This window comes from Scyliorhinus torazame, chromosome 3, assembly GCF_047496885.1.
Source record: "Scyliorhinus torazame isolate Kashiwa2021f chromosome 3, sScyTor2.1, whole genome shotgun sequence".
NCBI classification, from domain to species: Eukaryota; Metazoa; Chordata; class Chondrichthyes; order Carcharhiniformes; family Scyliorhinidae; genus Scyliorhinus; species Scyliorhinus torazame.
Genome location: NC_092709.1, coordinates 22,457,498 through 22,477,680, shown reverse-complemented (window position 1 = coordinate 22,477,680; position 20,183 = coordinate 22,457,498). Strand labels below are relative to the sequence as shown.

The 20,183-nt window shown below is 39.6% G+C and overlaps 1 protein-coding gene across 1 annotated transcript; it reads left to right on the top strand.

The window, feature by feature from the left end:
* Positions 1-395: 395 nt before the first annotated feature.
* Positions 396-19,689, top strand: purg (purine-rich element binding protein G). Its single transcript, XM_072495405.1, has one exon. It carries the CDS (start codon positions 581-583, stop codon positions 1,697-1,699), a length of 1,119 nt encoding a protein of 372 aa, XP_072351506.1. The 5' UTR covers positions 396-580; the 3' UTR covers positions 1,700-19,689.
* Positions 19,690-20,183: the final 494 nt, after the last annotated feature.

Sequence of the window (20,183 nt, the reverse complement as noted above, 5' to 3'; positions counted from 1 at the left end):
CACACCCGAAACCCCGCCCCCTCCCTGTCTCCGCACCCTCTCCAGGCCACCAGCCCCACACGCGCCAACTCAGTATGGCTCCGCCCCCACGTCTGAAACCCCGCCCCTCTCCAAGTCGCCGCCCCATCCAAAACCCCGCCCTCTCCCAATGTTCCCGCCCCCTCCAAAACTCCACACCCTCGCCCACTCAATATGGCTCCGCCCCCACATCGAAAGCCCCGCCCCCTTCCTTTGTCACCGCCCCCATCCAAAACCCCATCCCTTGCCCATCTCTCCATTTTCTCCCCCTCCCCAAAACGACCCCGCCCTTTTCCACTTCTCCGCTGCCGTCCCCATCGCTCCCTGCTTCTCCCCAAGTCTTCGCCCCTTCGCCAGCGGCTGCGCCTCGTTGCCATGGTAATGTGGGCGTTCCCTCCCGCTGCGGGTGCGGAGTCTGCGCACTGGGGGCGGGCCGTGCTGACAGGCGTGGAGTCTGCGCACTCGCGCTCCTCGAGCGGCGGTCGTTGGGAGAGGAGGGCTCGAGCCGGCCGGCGGAGAGTGAGGACGAGGACCGGGCGAGGCCTGGATCCAAAGGCCTTTCATGGCGACCAGCGATCCCGGCAGAGGGGAAACGAGCGCCGCCGAGGCGGACACTCAGCCGGCGGACATCATCGCGCCTCCCGAGGAGGAGGAAGAAGAGGAGGAGACGGAGACGGTTGTGGGCGATGAGGCGCCGCAGGCGGCCGATTTGAGAGATCGGAGCCCAGTGGCCGGCCCGCCGCCGCCGCCGCTGCTGGAGACCCAGGAGCTGGCCTCCAAGCGGGTGGACATACAGAACAAGCGCTTCTACCTGGACGTCAAGCAGAACGCCAAGGGCCGCTTCCTGAAGATCGCCGAGGTGGTGGGCGCGGGAGGCCGCAAGAGCCGCCTGACCGTCTCCATGCCGGTGGCGGCCGAGATGCGCGACTCCCTCGGGGACTTCATCGAGCACTACGCGCAGCTGGGGCTGCCCGGCGGCGGGGGCCTGAGGCGGCGGCGGCGGCCGCCGGAGGACGAGGAGGAGGAGGAGGCGCAGCAGCAGCCGCAGCAGCAGCAGACAAGCCCGGCGCCGGCCCAACCCCAGGCCGAGGCCCAGGCCCAGCGAGTGCTGAAGAGCGAGTACCTGGTGCGGGAGAACCGCAAGTACTATCTGGATCTGAAGGAGAACCAGCGGGGCCGCTTCCTGCGCATCCGCCAGACCGTGAGCCGAGGCCCCGGCTGGGGCTACGCGAGGCAGAGCCAGGGCCAGAGCCAGGGCCAGACCATCGCCCTCCCGGCCCAGGGCCTCATCGAGTTCCGGGACGCCCTGGCCCGGCTCCTCGAGGATTACGGAGCCGCCCCGGCGGCGGCCGGAGGCTGCGGCTCCCCGCGGGACGAGGCCGGCGCTGCCGGGCCGCCGGAGCTGCCCGCCGGCATCTCGGTGCCTGTCGACAACAAGAGGTTCTTCTTCGACCCGGGCTCCAACCGCTACGGGGTGTTCCTGCGGCTGAGCGAGGTGAAGCCCTCGTACCGCCACTCCATCACCGTGCCCTACAAAGCCTGGGCCCGCTTCGGCGACAATTTCCTCAGATACGCCGAGGAGATGAGGGCCATCCAGGAAAGGCGCAGGGACAGAAGGGCCGAGCTCAGCAGAGAAGCCACCGCCGCAGACAGTGCAGAGGATGAAGAGGAGGAGGATTGACATCGCATACCAGTAGTCCCTTTGATATCGTCTCCCCCCTGATTGCACGTCCCCCCAACCCAATCATCAGAGTTTTCCTATATTACAACAATGTACTTATATAGCGCCTTTAACATAATAAAAGGTCCACTCCGTCGTCATTGCATCCCATGTCTCCCCATCTCCATCATTGTTTTCCTCAAACCTCCATCAATGCTGCCCTCGAATCTCCATCAATGCTGCCCTCGAATCTCCATCCTTGTTGCCCTCCAATCTCCGTCATTGTTGCCCTCCAATCTCCGTCATTGTTGCCCTCCAATCTCCGTCATTGTTGCCCTCCAATCTCCGTCATTGTTGCCCTCCAATCTCCGTCATTGTTGCCCTCCAATCTCCGTCATTGTTGCCCTCCAATCTCCGTCATTGTTGCCCTCCAATCTCCGTCATTGTTGCCCTCCAATCTCCGTCATTGTTGCCCTCCAATCTCCGTCATTGTTGCCCTCCAATCTCCGTCATTGTTGCCCTCCAATCTCCGTCATTGTTGCCCTCCAATCTCCGTCATTGTTGCCCTCCAATCTCCGTCATTGCTGCCCTCCAATCTCCGTCACTGTTGCCCTCCAATCTCCGTCACTGTTGCCCTCCAATCTCCGTCACTGTTGCCCTCCAATCTCCGTCACTCTTGCCCTCCAATCTCCGTCACTCTTGCCCTCCAATCTCCGTCACTGTTGCCCTCCAATCTCCGTCATTGCTGCCCTCCAATCTCCGTCATTGCTGCCCTCCAATCTCCGTCATTGCTGCCCTCCAATCTCCGTCATTGCTGCCCTCCAATCTCCGTCATTGCTGCCCTCCAATCTCCGTCATTGCTGCCGTCCAATCTCCGTCATTGCTGCCCTCCAATCTCCGTCATTGCTGCCCTCCAATCTCCGTCATTGCTGCCCTCCAATCTCCGTCATTGCTGCCCTCCAATCTCAGTCATTGCTTCCCTCCAATCTTTGTCATTGTTGCCCTCCAATCTCTGTCATTGATGCCCTCCAATCCCCGTCATCCTCTCTATTGCTCCCACGGATCCCCATCATCCCATCTCTCTCCCGTGGATCCCCGTCATCCTCTCTATTTCTCCCGTGGATCCCCGTCATCCTCTCTCTCCCACAGATCCCCGTCATTCTCTCTCTCCCGCAGATCTCCATTATTCTTTCTCTATCCCACGGATCCCTGTTCTCTCTCCCTGAAAATCTCCAAAATCCTTTCTATTTCCATGAATCCCCATCATTCTCTCTGTCTCCAAGAATCCCATCATTCTCTCAACCTGCAAAGCCCCCTCTTTGAGTCTCTGTCGACCTGCAAATCCTCTTCTTTGTGTCTCTCTACCCACAAATCACAGTTGTCGTCCCTTTACCCGCGAATCCCCGTCGTCGGGTCCCCCTCCCTGTGGATCTCCGTCGTCAGGTCCTTCTCCCTGTGGATTACCGTCGTCGGGTCTCCCTCCCCGCGGATCCCCTTCTTCGTCTTTCTCCCCACCCCCCACCCCCTCAAATCTGCATATGAATACAAGCAATAGGAGCAAAAGTAGACCATACAGCTCAAGAGCCTGCTCCGTCATTGAATTCAATCTTGAGTGAGCTGCCTCAACTTCACCCGCCCGCCCACCATATCCCTTGATGCCAAGGAGTCAAAAATCTGTCTCAGCCATAAGAATAATCAACTGTGGAGCATCTCTATGATCTCTACATCCTCTGGGATGGAGAATTCCAAAGCATCACAGCCCATTTGAGTGGAAAAATATTTCCTTATCTTAGTCCCAATAATTGATCCCTTACCTTGAGACTACCCATGTTGTACATTCCCAAGCCAGGTGAACAGCCTCTTCGTGTCTACCTTGTCAGACCTCTTCAGAGTCTTGTATGTTTCAATAAGATCACCCCCATTGAACTCCAGAGAATATTGACACAAGTTAGTCAGCTTCTCATCAAAAGACAACCCCATACTAAGGAGATCTCTGGTGCACATTCACTAGACTACCTCCATGGCAAATACATGTATATAAAATATATATATTTTCACATAATCTTCCCTCATTCATCATCATCATCGTTGTCTTCTCCCCTTCCCCTATTATTGCTGTCTTCCTCCCCAAATCATCATCGTCATCTTGCCTCCCTGCCCAAATCATTCCTTTGCCTCTCCCAGCCGCCATTCCTCATTATCTTGCCTCATCTCCCCATGGAGATCATCGCCATGGTCTCATCGCCCCCTCTGCCAGATCATTTTATTGTCATCTTGCCTGCCCACCCCCAATTATCATTTCCCATCTTCCCTAACCACCCCCACTATCGATTTCCCACTTCCCTCCTCAAATTATCATCATCATCATTAGTATTTTTCCATCCCACCCTGCCTTTAGCACCAAACCATGCTAGGTGATTGCATGTACAATGCAAAAAATGATCTGGCTACATTTTATTCCATTGGTTAATCCCTCAGAAAAGTAAATTTGTGGAGAAGGATTTATGTGCTCTTTTCAACCTCCTTAAGAGAACCCAAAGTTTGCTGTGGTTAACATTGCATTTAAAAAAACAACTCAGTCAAACTTTCATAATTTTTTTAATTGTACAAACAAGGGGCACTTTTAATATAAAAATGCAGTTGCTTTATCTTTTTCGTACAAACAGAAATAGACTGGCATCTCGAATTGTGAAATTGTCCACTTAAAAAATGCACATCTATTCTCTACATGAACAGTTACAGCCTGTCTGCTGTAAGTAAAGTTATAGCAACTTATTTCACCTGATTCATGGTATTTGAGCTGCATACCCATTCTCTTCCTGTGTGAATCAAAGCTTTTTTTTTAACAGCTTTTAAGCTATCAAAGCCTTTGTAATTATCATTTGTGGCAATTTAAAATTCAAGTCTTCTAAAAATTCAGATCAGCACAAAATGTAATGTACGTTTTGCATGTACTATATATTTGTGATTTTTAGTTTACCAAAAATTGACCAGTACTTCCTTGACTATTCAGTACTGACTCTACAATGTGTATCGCATCCAGTGTACGTCTTTTCCCCCTACTGAAAAAAAATGGGGTTCAAAAGCAGGCAATAACTTGTTGGGTAGCTCAGTTTAGCTTGCCTGATGCACTTTAATCAATTTGTAACCAACAAGACCAAGTGCATTATAGATCTGTTATTCCATACTTCTGTTGAATAACCATGAGAAGTAAATCACAGACCAGTGTGCCATAGGATTATTCCCAGACAAGAAAGATCTGTCCACTCGGAATTGTAAGAATGTGTAAAATTCTTCCTTTTTATTCGGACATAGTTAGGGGAGAGAGGCAGAGAAATAAGTTGTTCATATATCTGATAGGTAAAACAACTATGACGGGTATTTACTAGCATTTTTAAAGAATTGAAATTGGATGCTGCACTGCTTTCCCTATATTAACTGGGGACAACACTTCACCAATATTTTGTTATGCACAAAGGCAGACCAGTGCAGTGCCTGTTACTTATCTAAACAAAATGGCAAACTGTAGCATTCCTTTCACTTGAGTACCAAACAAATTTAACAATATACCACAGTACAAACAACCACTGTAATTGTTATGACGTGTTATTCATGAAGGTCTCACCTTCTCAACCTTGCTCCTAGCCTGTGGTGTGGTGATCCTCAGGTTAAGTCACCACCAGTCAGCTCTCCCCCTCAAAGGGGAGAGCAGCCTATGGTCATCTGAGACTATGGTGACCTTATCTTTGACATGTATGGAATAGCCATGCTAATTCATACTGCAGTTACTTTTATAATGATGTAGACTGGATTAAGAACGCCGCCTCCAGTCCTGGGTGCAAGGCATTAATCCTCTACTTCATCAGAAAAGTGTAGGACTTTGGTTAACATAATTGTTGACATAATTGGGGATTTTTCAGATTTGCAGGTGCACATAGTTATGACTGGTACTCCCACACAGGTTATTCTGTAGTATTATGACAGCATTTTGCACTGTGACCTAATATCAAAGCCACGTGATGTAACTTTATAACATCAATTGAAATGAATTCAACCTTGTGTATTTTCAAAGTTGCATTACTATGTTCTATAAAACTAAATGTACTGCAAGACATTAGCGACCATTTCTGTAACATGCAGGCAGGACCTGGGGATATTTGGGAAATTAGTACCTCCAACTCGCAGAGCTAACAGATAACCTGCAAGTTAACCCTCATTTTGCTGTCAAAGTCCTTCATCCCTTGTGATTCAAACTTTGCATGAGACAATCGAATAGAAATCCAGACAAACCACCATGACTTGTAAAATGTCATGTAAGTTCATAGGCTGACAATCAAAATGATTTTTTAAATTACAGTTGTACGCAACTTGTTATACTCTTTCCTTATAGGAGATGGAGAAAAGATACCTTAGTGGGCATGTCACCATCAGCTCTTGTTAGAAAGTTGTCATTAAACTCTTGTTATGAAGTTATATATATTTATTTGGGTGGAATGCAGGGGGGAAAAGGGGGAAAGATGTTCTGTTTAATCTGTTTACATTTTGAAAAGTGTCCTGCCACTTCCCAAAGGGACATGTGTGGTGTGTTTCATTACCCATGCATACGTATTTATGCCAAGTTTGAGTTCAGTCTCTTCTGACTTAGAGTGGTGTAATGATTTATAATCCACAGTAATGCAGCAGGAAAGCCATCCTTGAAATAAGGGATGCTACCCTTATCTATTTGCATCATGTAGAATGTATTGCACATGGGCACTGTGCAGGTACACACAGGCTTATTTGTGCCTTCAGTGATGTGCATATTTGTAAAGCAATCAAAATCAGTACTATCTAGGTTAAAAATGGTCAATATTTTTTGTGTGCTCGATTTATAAAATAACCCATACAAAGATTCTGTACAATGAAGGTTATTGTGAATGATTGCAGTACAGTCATTAATATAAGTAGACTAGAAATATGTATAAACTGTATGAAGCATTTTTAGATACAGTATGGAATTTACTAAAGATCGTTAGCAATGGATCTTATGAAGGCAAGTCCTTTTTAGTAATTAGTTATCATTAAACTTATTCCTTGTAATTTAGTTAACTAATGATTAACCAGCTGAAGGATAATGGGTTATAATTGAGTGATTTTGATGGTACAACCCAACCATCAGTCCATCTTCCTGTATTACCAACTACATAGCAATTTTCCATTTACGGCTGGTTAGCTGCACTTAGATTCTCATATTTGTGTTACACATTTTGTTCTATGGCTATATTCATCTTTCTTATTTACTGAGATATTTTAAAGTGTGCTGCTGAGCATCGCCAATCTGTTGAAATTAAGCCCTAGTAACCATTCCAACGGTGCAATGATTACATTTTTAAAATTTATTTTACTCTGCTTTTCTCAATTTGTTTTCTCTTGTGTGTTCTCTTTCAGCTTGGTTGATGTGTCTTTTGGATTTGTATATTACTTCATAACTTTGATCAATGCCATTCTGTGATTCTCAGTTATAAGTGAGGTAGCTTTGTAGGGAAAAGTTTTGCTACCTGGTGTTTTTGTTCTATTGAGTTTTCTTCTAATCAGCCCAATTATTTTAATAGAGGACAGTTAAATTCAAAAGACTCTAGGTAGCAACTGGATCAAGGACAGTAATTTGCTTTTATGCTTTGATCAAGTAGGAGTTTGGGACACTTTCAGTTCTCTGAACAGATTTTGACGACATCTCAGATTAATAAACTGAAAGTCCTCATACTGCTGGCTGTAAAGATTCAATGTAAAATTAGTTTAATTTGGTGGAGTGCCTAGTTAATGCATTGACTTTATAAAACTGGCAGTTTCCTTTAGAGAAGAATGATTTGGAAATATAATATTTTGTGATAGGTATTGTTAACCGGAGGTTGGTTAAGGCACACTTTTGACACAAAGCAAAATCTTTGCTTTGCATCAAATCTGTGCTGTATCTGAGAAGTATTTTATGCTGACACTCCTCAACAAAATTGCAAGTACGTCCATTACACATAATATGTGCTATTAGTCTAAACACACTTGTTTTGCTGATTCACTCCTCACAAAAACAAAATTACAGGTCGAGCCTGGTAATGGTCCAGCATCGGATCACTGGAGCTTTGCAATTCTTCAACTGCTTCAATTCACTTCGATTGCATTGATTGCAAAGCACACCACACAACCCAGTTTGTGTTTCATGTATTGCTATTGGCTGTCTAGATTTTCTTTCAGGTTGTATTAACTTAAATTTAATGGTAAGTTTTAATTGAGCATAACAGAAAACCTAGGATTGGGAGTTTAATTGAGCATAACAGAAGACCTAGGATTCAATACGATCATGGCTGATCTCATCTCGGCCGCAACTCCACTTTCCTGCCGTTCTCCATGACCCTCCAACCCATTACTAATTAAAAATCTGTCTTATCTCCTCAAATTTACTCAATGTCCCGGCATCTACCGCACTCTGGTAATGTATTCCACGGATTCACGATATACATTGTGCTAACATTATAGCAGATGGTAGCATGAAGGAATTTTGCAGCGCAGATTAATTTATTGTGTCTATTACGTGTTGGCAAATCGCAATTGCTGCAAACCTGAATACAATTGTCTACTGACTGCTTGCATCCTTACCATTATCATAATACAAGTATCTCAGTCTTGTTATTTTTTAAAGCACTTTCAAACATGGAGATGCTTGTACATTCTAAATCTGAAGCATTGTTAGTGAATGTCAAGAGTTCTGTTTGCAACTTACACACCAGAGTACTGTAACATAGAGTCAAGCTGCTATTGTATAAAGTGTAATAGAATTTATAAACATGTTACAATTTAGAAAAAGTCTAGTTTTGCTTTGCCTTTTGGGATGGTCTATCTTTGTCTTTCAAAATATTGATCCTTTTGATTGAAAGTTCGATTTAATGCATTATAACTAAATATTCCCAGAAAAAATTGTTTCAATTTGTTATGCACTTTTTGTGAGGAAGAAATAGGTAGGAAATATGTGTACATGCTTTGTAGGCAGATCAAGATTACACAATCAAAACTCCAATAAGCAGGTAGTTCAGTACCGAGAGCAACTATTATCAAAATGACGAATTGGACTATAGTGCAAAGATCTAAATAGCATAATAGTTACTCTTATATTGATAAACAATACAATTCTAAACACAGCCACTGAAGACGCTAGTAATTAACCTGTAAAATACTACAGTATTTTACGACTACATCTTTGTCTAGAGCTGTTCAGAACTTTTGAGGATTTTGACGATATGAATAGAATTTAGTTACAGAGGAAGATGGAAAGAATGGAATCGAGGTGATGTTAAGGTCATCTATCAAAAGACTGAATCGTCTGGCAGATGTAATAGAAAATTGCAAGTTGTATGAAATCTATAGTCTCCCCCCCCCCCCCCCCCCCCCCCCTCCCCCGAGTCATTTTTTACAACAAAGAAAGAGGCCCTTTGGCCCACCATGTATGTGCCACATATCAAGCACCATCTACTCTTCCCATTTTGCAGGACTTGGCCTGTAGCCTTGTATGCTGTTGCATTTCAAGTGTTAATCTAAATACTTCTTAAATGTTGAGGATTCCCACTTCTACCACCTTTCAGGCAGTGAGTTCCAGATTTTCCTCTCATCCTCTCTAAACCACCTGCCCGTTCCCGTATGCCCTTGGTTATCGACCCCTCCGTTAAGGGGAAAATTTCCTTCCTATCCACCCTGTCTATGCCCCTCGTAATTTTATACACCTCAATCAGGGCCTCCCTCAACTTTCTCTACTCCAAGGAAACCAACCCCAGTCTATCCAATCTTTCTTGGTAGCTGAAACGCTTGAGCCCAGACAACATTATGGTAAATCTCCTCTGCATCCTCTTTAGTGCAATCACTTCCTATAGAGTGGCGACCAGACCAGCACACAATGCTTACTCCAGTTGTGGCCTAACCAACGTTTTATACAGCTCCATCATAACCTCCCTTCTCTTATATTGTATACATCAGCTAATTAAGCCAAGTATCCCATATGCCTTTTAATCACCTTATCTACCTGTCCTGCTATTTTCAGGGACCTATGGGCATGCACACTAAGGTCCCTCCGACCCTCTACTTTCTAGGGTCCTACCATTCATTGTATTTTCCCTTACCTTATTAGTCCTCAAATGTATGACCTCACAACTTACAGGGTTAAATTCCATTTGCCACTGTTCTGCCCATTTGTATTGTCCTGTAATCTAAGGCTTTCCTCCTTATTTACCACACCACCAATTTTGGTGTCATCTGCAAATTTACTGATCATACATCCTACATCCACGTCCAGATCATTAATGTACATTACACGCAGCAAGGGACCCTGCATTGATATCTGTGGAACATCACTGGACACAGGCTTCCCGTCACGCAAACCACTTTCAACCATTATCCTCTGCGTCCTCACATTAAGCCAATTTTGGATCCAATTTACCAGGTTGTCCTGGGTTCCCATGGGCTCTTGCCACCTTGACCAGTCTCCCATGTGAGACCTTGTCAAAAACCTTACTTAAGTCCATGAAAACCACATCAACTGTACTACCCTTATCTACACACCTAGTCAATTCCTCAAAAAATCAATCAATTTCTAATACATGAACTACCTTTTGACAAAGCCATGCTTGACTATCTTTGATCAATCCTTGCTTTCCCAAGTGGAAATTAATTCTGTCCCTCAGAATTTTTTTCAATAGTTTATCACTGAAGTTAGATTCACTGGCCAGTAATTCCCTAGTTTATCCCTACCACCCTTCATGAATAATGGTACCATTTCAACATACGTAGTCAAATGCTGGTTCCTGTGCTATTGGTGCATTGTTGAAAGCAAATGTTTGGGATTAAACAATGAAAATTATATAGTTAGATTATATCTTGGAGTTAATTAAATTTTGCTTCATCTCCCTGGAAGATTTACTTTTTTTTTGTACCTCTCGGTTGGGCTAAATTTGTTGAATAGAGTAAATTAGAAGGTTTGAGGAACAGTGGTTTGTGGAAGGAAGGAATTTGATGGATGTAATGGTCCTTTCTTATTTCATGCTTAAATTTTAGTTTGTCTCAAGAGCAGCAATGTTGGGCACTTCCAGATTATGCACCCAACCTATTTGAGAAATATATTGCTGTTCCTTCATCCTCCTTGGGTCAGTGTCCTGGATTTCCCTACCTAACACCATTGTAGAAATACCATCACAAAGACTGCAGTTGTTAAAAGAGAAGGTCCCCACCACTTTCTCAGAGCATGTAGGTAATGATCAATATATGCAGCCTTGCCATTATCCTCCCATGTTCCCAGAACAAAAGTAAAATTCCATTCAAAACTGCAAGATTTTTGCTAATAGTCCAAAGACACATCTGCAGAGCTAGAATTTTATGTTCTGTTAAATTTAAATATCAACCTTTGCAGTACTTAATAGAAGTATGAGATACAAGGAGTGAATATTCAAATCATCTTAGTCCAGCATTCATGTTGAGTAATTTCAATTCTGTTGGCTAAACTGGGAAAGAAATGGCAATTGATTTTTAAAAATTTATATAGATGAGCACTTTGTTAAATGATTACAATCGTGCTGCAAAGTAGAATCAATCATGGTCTGTTCCAACTGAAACCAATGTGTGGAATGCAAAAAAAAATCATTGCATGTTTAGTTTTAAACTTCCCCATTTCGGACTGAACCAATTATAATCATAGAATTTACAGTGCAGAAGGAGGCCATTCGGCCCATCGAGTCTGCACCGGCTCTTGGAAAGAGCACCCTACCCAAGGTCCACGCACTATTTTCCAAAAGCAAATACTGCAGATGCTGGAACTCTGTAATGAAAATGGAAACTGCAGGAAATACTCAGCATCTGTGGAGAGAGAGAGACCGTGTTAATGGTTGGAACTTTCCAGCCGGTACAGCTGATGGCGCATCCCCGCTGCGTGTTTCCAAGCGATGAGGGGTGCATCGGCAATGGCGGGGCCAGAACATCCCGCCGCCGTGACACCCACGGCCAATTGCATAGAAAATCAAACTCGTGTTTCAGATCAAAACCTTTCATCAGAACTACTGTCAACTATTTTACTTTAAATCCTGCTGTCCCTAAAGTTTGCAGTGAAGGCATTACTAAACAAATGTTACTTGTTATAAATTCTGTCAACATAGTTTTTCCAAACTGGCCACTATGATATATTAGCTACCTTGGAATTTTGAAGCAAGGCCATTTCACAAGGTTATTGTGCACTTTTTTCACCCCTATTAATTCTGTCAATAGTTTGTCAGGTACTTCATGTACAGTGAGAATGCAGATAATGTAGCTTAATGTGCACCTTAATGTCTTGTTTAACCTTTCAGTTACTTTTTGTTATTTTGTGCCTTCTGAAATGGCTGAATCAATGTGCAATCTTAAGTGTCTTAAAGTAGAATTGGGGACATACCAAATAATGCATCACTTTTGTCAGTATATTAAGGAAAATAAAATAATATTTTAATGCAAAAATATGCTGCAACACAATACTAAACTTTAATTGTTTTTCCTAGGTCTTCACTGAAATCTGGTAGAAATTTTAAACTCCCTTCTCTGACATTTCATTCTTAAGGTATTGCCTGAATATTTTAGGGTGGGAGAGGGAGAGACGTTAAAAAAATAAGTTGTGGCTGCCTTGAAACCCTTTTTGTGAAATAGCCAGATAAATTTTAGTGCAGCTTGTTTATTGTGATTTCAGATTCAAATAAAATGTTTGGAGAGAGGCTATGAACATCATTTGTTACTCGGGAGAGAAATTGCTAATAGGTTAGTAAATCAGTGGAAAATTGTTGCTGGTGTCTGAAGATAGTTTTTAGAATACTAATAGTACTATTATTTGCCTTTTCTTTGGTACTTCAAAATTAGTGTATTGTATTTAAATCCACAATACAATCGGTTAATATGCTGAGTGTCTGCATATTTAACTGTTAATTTATTTCCCTGGCCAGGGTGTGTAAATGGACAATTCCATTATATTATTCTTTGTTAGTTTGCTGAAGTTGTACATCAAACAACCCAAGCATGTGTTCCCTTGATCTATATAAGATTGAGAAAGCATCAAAAATGAAACTTAATGAGTTTGTTTACATGTACTCCCATTAAATTGATGTTAGCTTTAAATGTAATAATTTAAATATTGTAATAAATTTGTATAGATCAATTCAGTAATTAGGTTTAGTACTTCACATGTATATACACCCAAATCAACTTAAATAGTGGTAGAGTTTTGATCAAGAATTTGGCGAATATAGAAAGCTCCGAGTGTCCTGTAATTTTCAAAAATGGAGCAGCTATTAATGTATGAGGAAAGTGCCCATGTGCATGGTGAGTCCCCTTTCCTCTTTCCGCCCCCAATTGCCTTCCCAGTACCAAAACTGCTATATCTTTCTTTAAAATGCATTTGATCAGTCTTTATTATATTACTAATCAGCTGCAGTCAGTTCCAGGTTAGATCTGTAAATGTTGGCAAATCACATACAAACACTGTTTCTGACCTTGTGGAAATCAAACTTTATGATATCAGTGTTCTGATATTTGCTATCTTAGCTTTGGCATTATCTGCTGCCTATCATTTGGTTTCCCTACCGTCCTGACAGTTGCTTACTATTGGTTCGTGAGTGCATCAGTTGCAACTTTTGATGACGTAAAACTATTTTTCATGGTAAACTCTATTCATTTAGAATTGTTTTTACTGTAATACTGAAAAATTTTGTTGAATATTAAGAAATATTGTCTTTATCAAAATATCGAATGTCTGCTCAAATCACATTTTCCTTTATAAATTTTGATGTAAACCAAGACTAATTGTACCCTATTCCCAATGAATATGCTACTGCAGCACCACCAGTGGCAGAATGGTATAATTTAGTGACAATTTTTGCAACGGCAGTTTCCATTATAAATATGGACAAATGGTTCCACCTTAAAATGATGGAAAGTAAAAATCAGAACAGAAAGTATGTATTGATTGCCTTGTATCTGTTCACTGGCTTCTAAACCCATCTTACTCTGAAGGCTATATTTGATCGTATAAACAACTAGTATAGTTTTTTTTAAATGATTTATCCATGAGAAGGATTTGCAAAACAATCCAAATTTAGCTTATAATGAATGTTAATGTTTAAAAATGTATCATAAAGGTTATTTATGTTAGATTTCCAGAAATATATTTCTTGTCACTTGCAATAGTTATTTGGGTCATTCTTTAACTAAACAATGGTTGAGTATAACCAGAGCTGCTTTTATTTTCTGATGATTTATATTCTGAAAGAGATCATTTGCCTTTTATTAAAAATACAACGTGTTCAAAGACTCCAACTACAGTAGAAGCATAGACTATTCAGTTAACTATGAAGTTCACAACTGAAAGATGAAATTCTGTTTTCAATTTGAACTGTTGATTTCCTTTTCTCCAATTGCTGCAATTACTTTCCTTTTAAATAGCGGCAGCTAGTTAGAGATTTATTCTAATCTCTCAAACTGAAATGGCAATTCAGTTAACATTCTGTCTTCTGCATTCTGCCATTAATAAGTATTTAGAATAAAATTAATGCAATAGCATCAACATAAAGTATCAGAAGATTTCAATAAGGTATCATTTGAATAGTCGAGGTCACATAAAATAAGTTAAACTCTTTGAAGAAGCTTGTTATTTTTACCAAATCAAAGTTTTTTACTAGGTTGAAGGCATCTGTTTAAATTTAAATGCTAAAAGAGAGCTCTTTTTTGAGTCCATGTGCAACACGGTCTTACAATTTGTATTGTCAGTTGCAAAAGTTGAAAAAAGTATCTTGGGAGAACAAAATGTTTTTCCGTAACTCATCAGAAATAACTTTGACTTGTTTTCAATTAATTGTGAAAACAGTCTGATACATGCCCTTCAATGCAAAATGAATCAGATCAATGTACATTCTTCATTATTATAGACGCAATGTCACTTTGTTGTAATTAAACCAGTAGGAAGTTCATGTATGTTTAATCATTTATACTGAAAGATGGACAATGTAGGCCTTACAGAATTTATTATTTAAACTTGTATAGATTGAATAATATTTCTGGAAGCAGATTAATGGGCCTTACTTTATTAACCAATTTGCGGGCTTGTATCAGATTACAAATAAGAAATTTCATCTTCACATAGTTACACTGCATTCGTATGTCACTGGCAGAAATTTACTCAGCAATTCAAAAAAAAACTCTAACCCTGTTTTGGGCAGTTGGAAATTAATACATTTTATATTATTATTATTTTATATTCGAGCATATATATCGTCTTGCTGCAGTCTGACCCTTCCCCTGTTGCATGCTCCGGATGTGATATAAATCGTAGTTGAACCACGAAGAAACCATTTAATTCATTATCTTCCCTTATATTGTGCTTTACATAGATTCATCTAAAATGGAAATTTATGAAGTAAACTGATTTAACTGAATTGCTGCCACCATGACAATAGCCTGACTATTAATGCTGACTCATCATGCATTGAGTTACCAGTACTTTATAAAATGGCAAAAATGTGTTGGATTTTTAAAAATTCCTATTTAGATATAACAAAGTAAAGCAACATTTTGAAAATTTCGAACTTAGAACCCAATGGAGGAGAAGAAAAGGCATTTGGTTTTGGAGTCTCATTTACAGAACAAGGTAAAACTTTGGTTTATTAGGGAATAAAACAAGAAAAGTTATTTCAGCTATTAACGTATTTGAATGCTGATGCATTTGTTTTTACATCTGGACATGGAATGTTGGCAGATAATTCAATGCACAGGGACATGCTAGCTCCATCCCTACTTGCAACCTACTGTCTGGGACAAGCACAGCTCATGGGCTGTGACTAAGAATGAAATTTCTGACTCCACCACCCATCCCACCTTTCACCAGCAAATCCATCCTAACAAAACACTCCGATCAGTTTTAATGCTGCTGTTCTTGCTCCAGCAGCTGAATTCTACAGATTAAAATACTCCACAGGGCTTCTCTGTTTATAATGCTTTCCTTAAAAAAAAATACATTTAAGCTTGGACGTTTTTGTCACTTCTGCCATGAAAAGGTTATTCTATCATTATAAATATTTTCAATTATTTATGCCAAGACATTTGATTAAAATATTGCATTCAAATACAACCAAAGATGTTTTGCAATTTGCAGATGGACAAAATTAACTCGCTGCCTCCTCCAAGTTAGACCAAGTAAATTAACTTCCAGAAAATGCTTATGCTTCAAATTATTTTGGTCCATTTCTATGTTTTATATGTATGAGCATTTCATAAGTTTGTATACTCTTAGATTATTAATGCAAGGGGTTATTGAATTCATCCAAACCTCTTCCAGATCCATAGCTGTGTGCATATATGTTTTTTAAAATGTGCATTTAAAACAGTTTCCACTTGAAATGTAGAAACTGTTCAGTGAATATGAAAATATGGATATACACTTGTTTTCTTTCATTGCATACTTTTTAAAATAAACATCAGTTGGTGGAAATCAGTAAAAGTAAATGGTCTGTAGTGGTCACATTTTCATTCACCATTTAATGGCTTGCAAATTTGAAGTGGCATAAATTTAAGTTTCACCAAATGACTAAACACTGGTTTGTAACATTAGCATTCATGGTTAACAAAAGCTTGTACAAATTTGTCAGGCAGTCAGAACTGCCTTGTTTTTACAATCTGGCTGTCACAGTTATTCTGTAGTACAGTGAACAGAATGAGAGTACTGCAACATGGTTTATGGTGTTTGCTTTGCACACTGAAGGAACCAGTGTAATGACTGAGTCGATAGTCATCTCCGTGCAGAATGCTCTTTTTGTAGTGGTTCCATCCACAGCATAATCAGCAGAAAACATTCTATTTTCTCAGCTATAATAATATAAAAGAAAATGTTTTAATAAGCTTTAAGATAATTATGTGGCTACTTTTAGTTTTAATTGCTAGTTCTGTAGTGATGCAAGTGGAAAATTGTGGTTTCATTACAGTTGAAACATTACAGTGAGTACACCCAAGGTTACATTCCCTTCAATTCAGTTGTTCTAACGAGTGATTTGTACAAAACATGAGGGTTGAATTGGTATCTGAGTAAATGCTACCTTTAAACAAACATTCATCTACACACCATGCTTAGAAACCAGCATGTTGTGAAGTATAAAAGCATTTATAGTAATCTTGCTATGGCTAGTTCACAGTAAGTTTACTATTTAAACTATTGCACTTTTAAATTGTTCAGGATCTCTTGGTGCCTAACTGTTTGACCAAAATCCTGTAACTTTGCACATTCAGTAGTTCTACCCTTCAACGTTTGCACTGACTTATTTGCCTGGCTAAGTGAGGCAGTCTACCTTTTTAGTAATCCGTTCAAAAATTATATATGGCTAGTTTTTAGTTTTTAAGTATCTGATATTTATTTGCAATTTTTAGGTCTTAGTGCTGTTAACATGATATTAGCTGCTTGAAAATATTACACAGTATGCAATTTTATTAGATTCTTCAGGTTTTTTTTATCACTGGAAGACTTGCCTAACTATTGCGTTAATGGGTAAACCAGTAATAATTTTCAACAATGTTTCCATGAAGCTTAAATGATGGTACCAAATCACATTTGGAAATAAATCACAATTAAAGCTGAATTGCTTTAATATTGTGCCAATATACTGCTTTGGTGCTTCTATTTCATCTCAAATTACTGCAGTACTATGACCAGTGACAGACTAGTGATGGACCTGTAACGAACGATACATCACCCCAGTTTTGTATTGTTCAAAAAGGTTCTCCTCCGACATATCAAAAGTTTGGGAGGGATAAAATATAAAAGTTTCCCACAGTGCTTTTGTGTTATAAAAATCACATGACCATTATTACCCATTGCAGCAATCCTAGTAATAACACTCCTGTACTTCAAATACTGAAACCATGATCGATTGAGTTGAACTATTTAATCTAAAAGTTACTTCAAAATCACCCATTTTACATTTTTGCCTTGTAATGTTATTGTGTGAAAAAGTCATAAAACATATATAGCTTTTGAATCACCAAATAGATCTCCTTGAGAGGAAAGTGGTTAGAATTAATTTTCGTACTGGCAGGTGTGTATGAATCATTTTATTTGGGAACAGTTTTTTCATACTAAATTACTTAGCAAATTTCTTGCTTACAGTTTGGCAAATTGCTGTTTTCTAAACACGTTCTCCCCTAATTACTATCCTTTATTGTTATTGCATTTAATGCAGTGATGTGGCATCCATTTGTACCAAACATGAAGCATTGCTTTTCAAATCTTATACACTTGTTAAATTGCACTATTGGTGTGCCGACCTAAAGGTTTGTACACTTGGCAAAACCTTTGCTGGTCACTGTGGTAAATTAGGTAATTATTCTGCATGAATATATACACAGTATAGCGATGACAGCATGAGTTAGTCACAAAAAGAACCAAGCACTTTATACTATTTCAATGTTTCAGAACATTGCTTTGATACACTCAAGATTTGCTTAAGTACTTATTCATCTATTTAAAAGTAAAAGTTTATTTCTCAGGTAAACATTCACTTTTTAACATTTAAAAAAAAACTCAATTATGTAAAAAGTAATTAAACAAATTAAGCTTTGAAGATGAGCTGTACCATCTCCTTAATCTTTTATTTACTATCCTGTTAGACCATCTCCTCAACCTTTTATTTACTATCCTGTTAGTCATGATCAGTAATGTACAACTTTTAGCTAAAAACTGAAACTGTCAGTAATGTCCTAATTTGTGTGTATATATTCTGTTCTGTTTGAAAATTATTTTTATGTGGGGTGCTGAACAACAAAAAACTTAGTAGCAATGTAACATTTTATGACATTTGTATTTTATTTGAACCAATCTTCTACCATTCTATATAACTAAATACATAATGTATTTTGAAAAGTGAAAGTTTGCTTCTTTGCAAAATTTACTGTTGTATTTGAGAGTTCTTAAACCATTTGTTCATGTTCAGAAAAATGCTGTGTTGAAATACGCAAAAACTGCCTTTTTATTTTGTGTGTGATGACATAATATGTCGGAGACAAACCGTTAAGACTTGATGCTGATTGTTTGCCTTTATGGCTTGTGGGAGTGATTTAAATGCAGAAGAGCAAGACATGCAAGTAGCTGATTCTGCCAATAAAAATACTGGTAATACTGATGAAAACAGTGATATGTAACTTTCAGCCTTGACTGTTGTACATGATTTTTGTTTGCTACTCAATGTTATCCCTTGATAACTAAATATCAAACCCTTGTTTCGGAAGAGATCATTTTTCGGGGAGAAACAATTGCTGTAATTGCGATTTGAAATGGTGGTCAGGTAATGGTTACAGAACATTAATTGTTTTAGGCCAATCAACGCACAAATATATATATATATAGGTCCATATATATATATATATATATATATATATATGTGTGTGTGTATATATATATATATATATATAAAATATATAAACATATATGTACATCCTAGTTTTAAGTGTATTTCAGTTAGGCCCTTTAAAATAATGTTGAAAAACAATTTCCTGTGGGAAATGGTTATTTTTCTGCTTCTGAGCTGCCAGAGAAACCACAGCATTTTCTGCTTCTGCAGACCTTAACTGTGTATGTGTGCTAATACGTCTTGGGAGTTTAAAATTTAAAAATATGCTGCTGTATTTGTATTATAAAATGTTCAGAAATTAAATCACATACCACTTTGAAAGTTATCTTTGTCATATGTTCATTTCTAATGATCACTGATAATCCATGAAACAAAATTATTTTTATTGAACTTTACAATATTTTTATATGGAAAACGATCTCTTCCCTGAAGTCTTCAAATTCAAAAGTGATGTTGCTATGAAATATGTATTTATATATACAAAATAAAATTGCTTTACTGTATTTGTAATTTGTGAGGTCTAGTGCAGCTCGTATGTTTGTAATGCATTTGATACTGTACGTAAGTACCAATAAATATGGTAGTCTTGTGAAATTAGTGACTATTTATGTTTGATTTTCTTTGGTTGCTTTAGAACAGCTGCACATTTGCCAGGGAAAAATTGGCATCATCTTTTGGTTTCCTTATTCCCAGTTCACACATTTTAATATTTATCATAGGCTTACTGATCCATGATTAGTTTATGCAGTTTTCACTAATGCTTCAATATTTTGGATAACTAAGAGATGGTATTACTTTTGACAGGTAAGCATGTGTTACCAAATTGTTTGCTAAATCTCACTATCATGTTGGTGCTGGTGTGCAGTAATATGTATTGTGAAGCTGACTGCCGATGCAGAACTAATGGTAAATTATATTTTGAGGTTAAATGATAGCTGGACAATTCATCTCGTGGCTGAACAATAAGAATTGGTAGGTACTGGAGTTTATTTCATTCTTGTTGCAATATGTACAAATGTAAAAATTGTGATCAAGATTAAAGATGCTGGGAAATGGTAATGATTTCTGCTGTTGCCTCCCACTATCTGCAC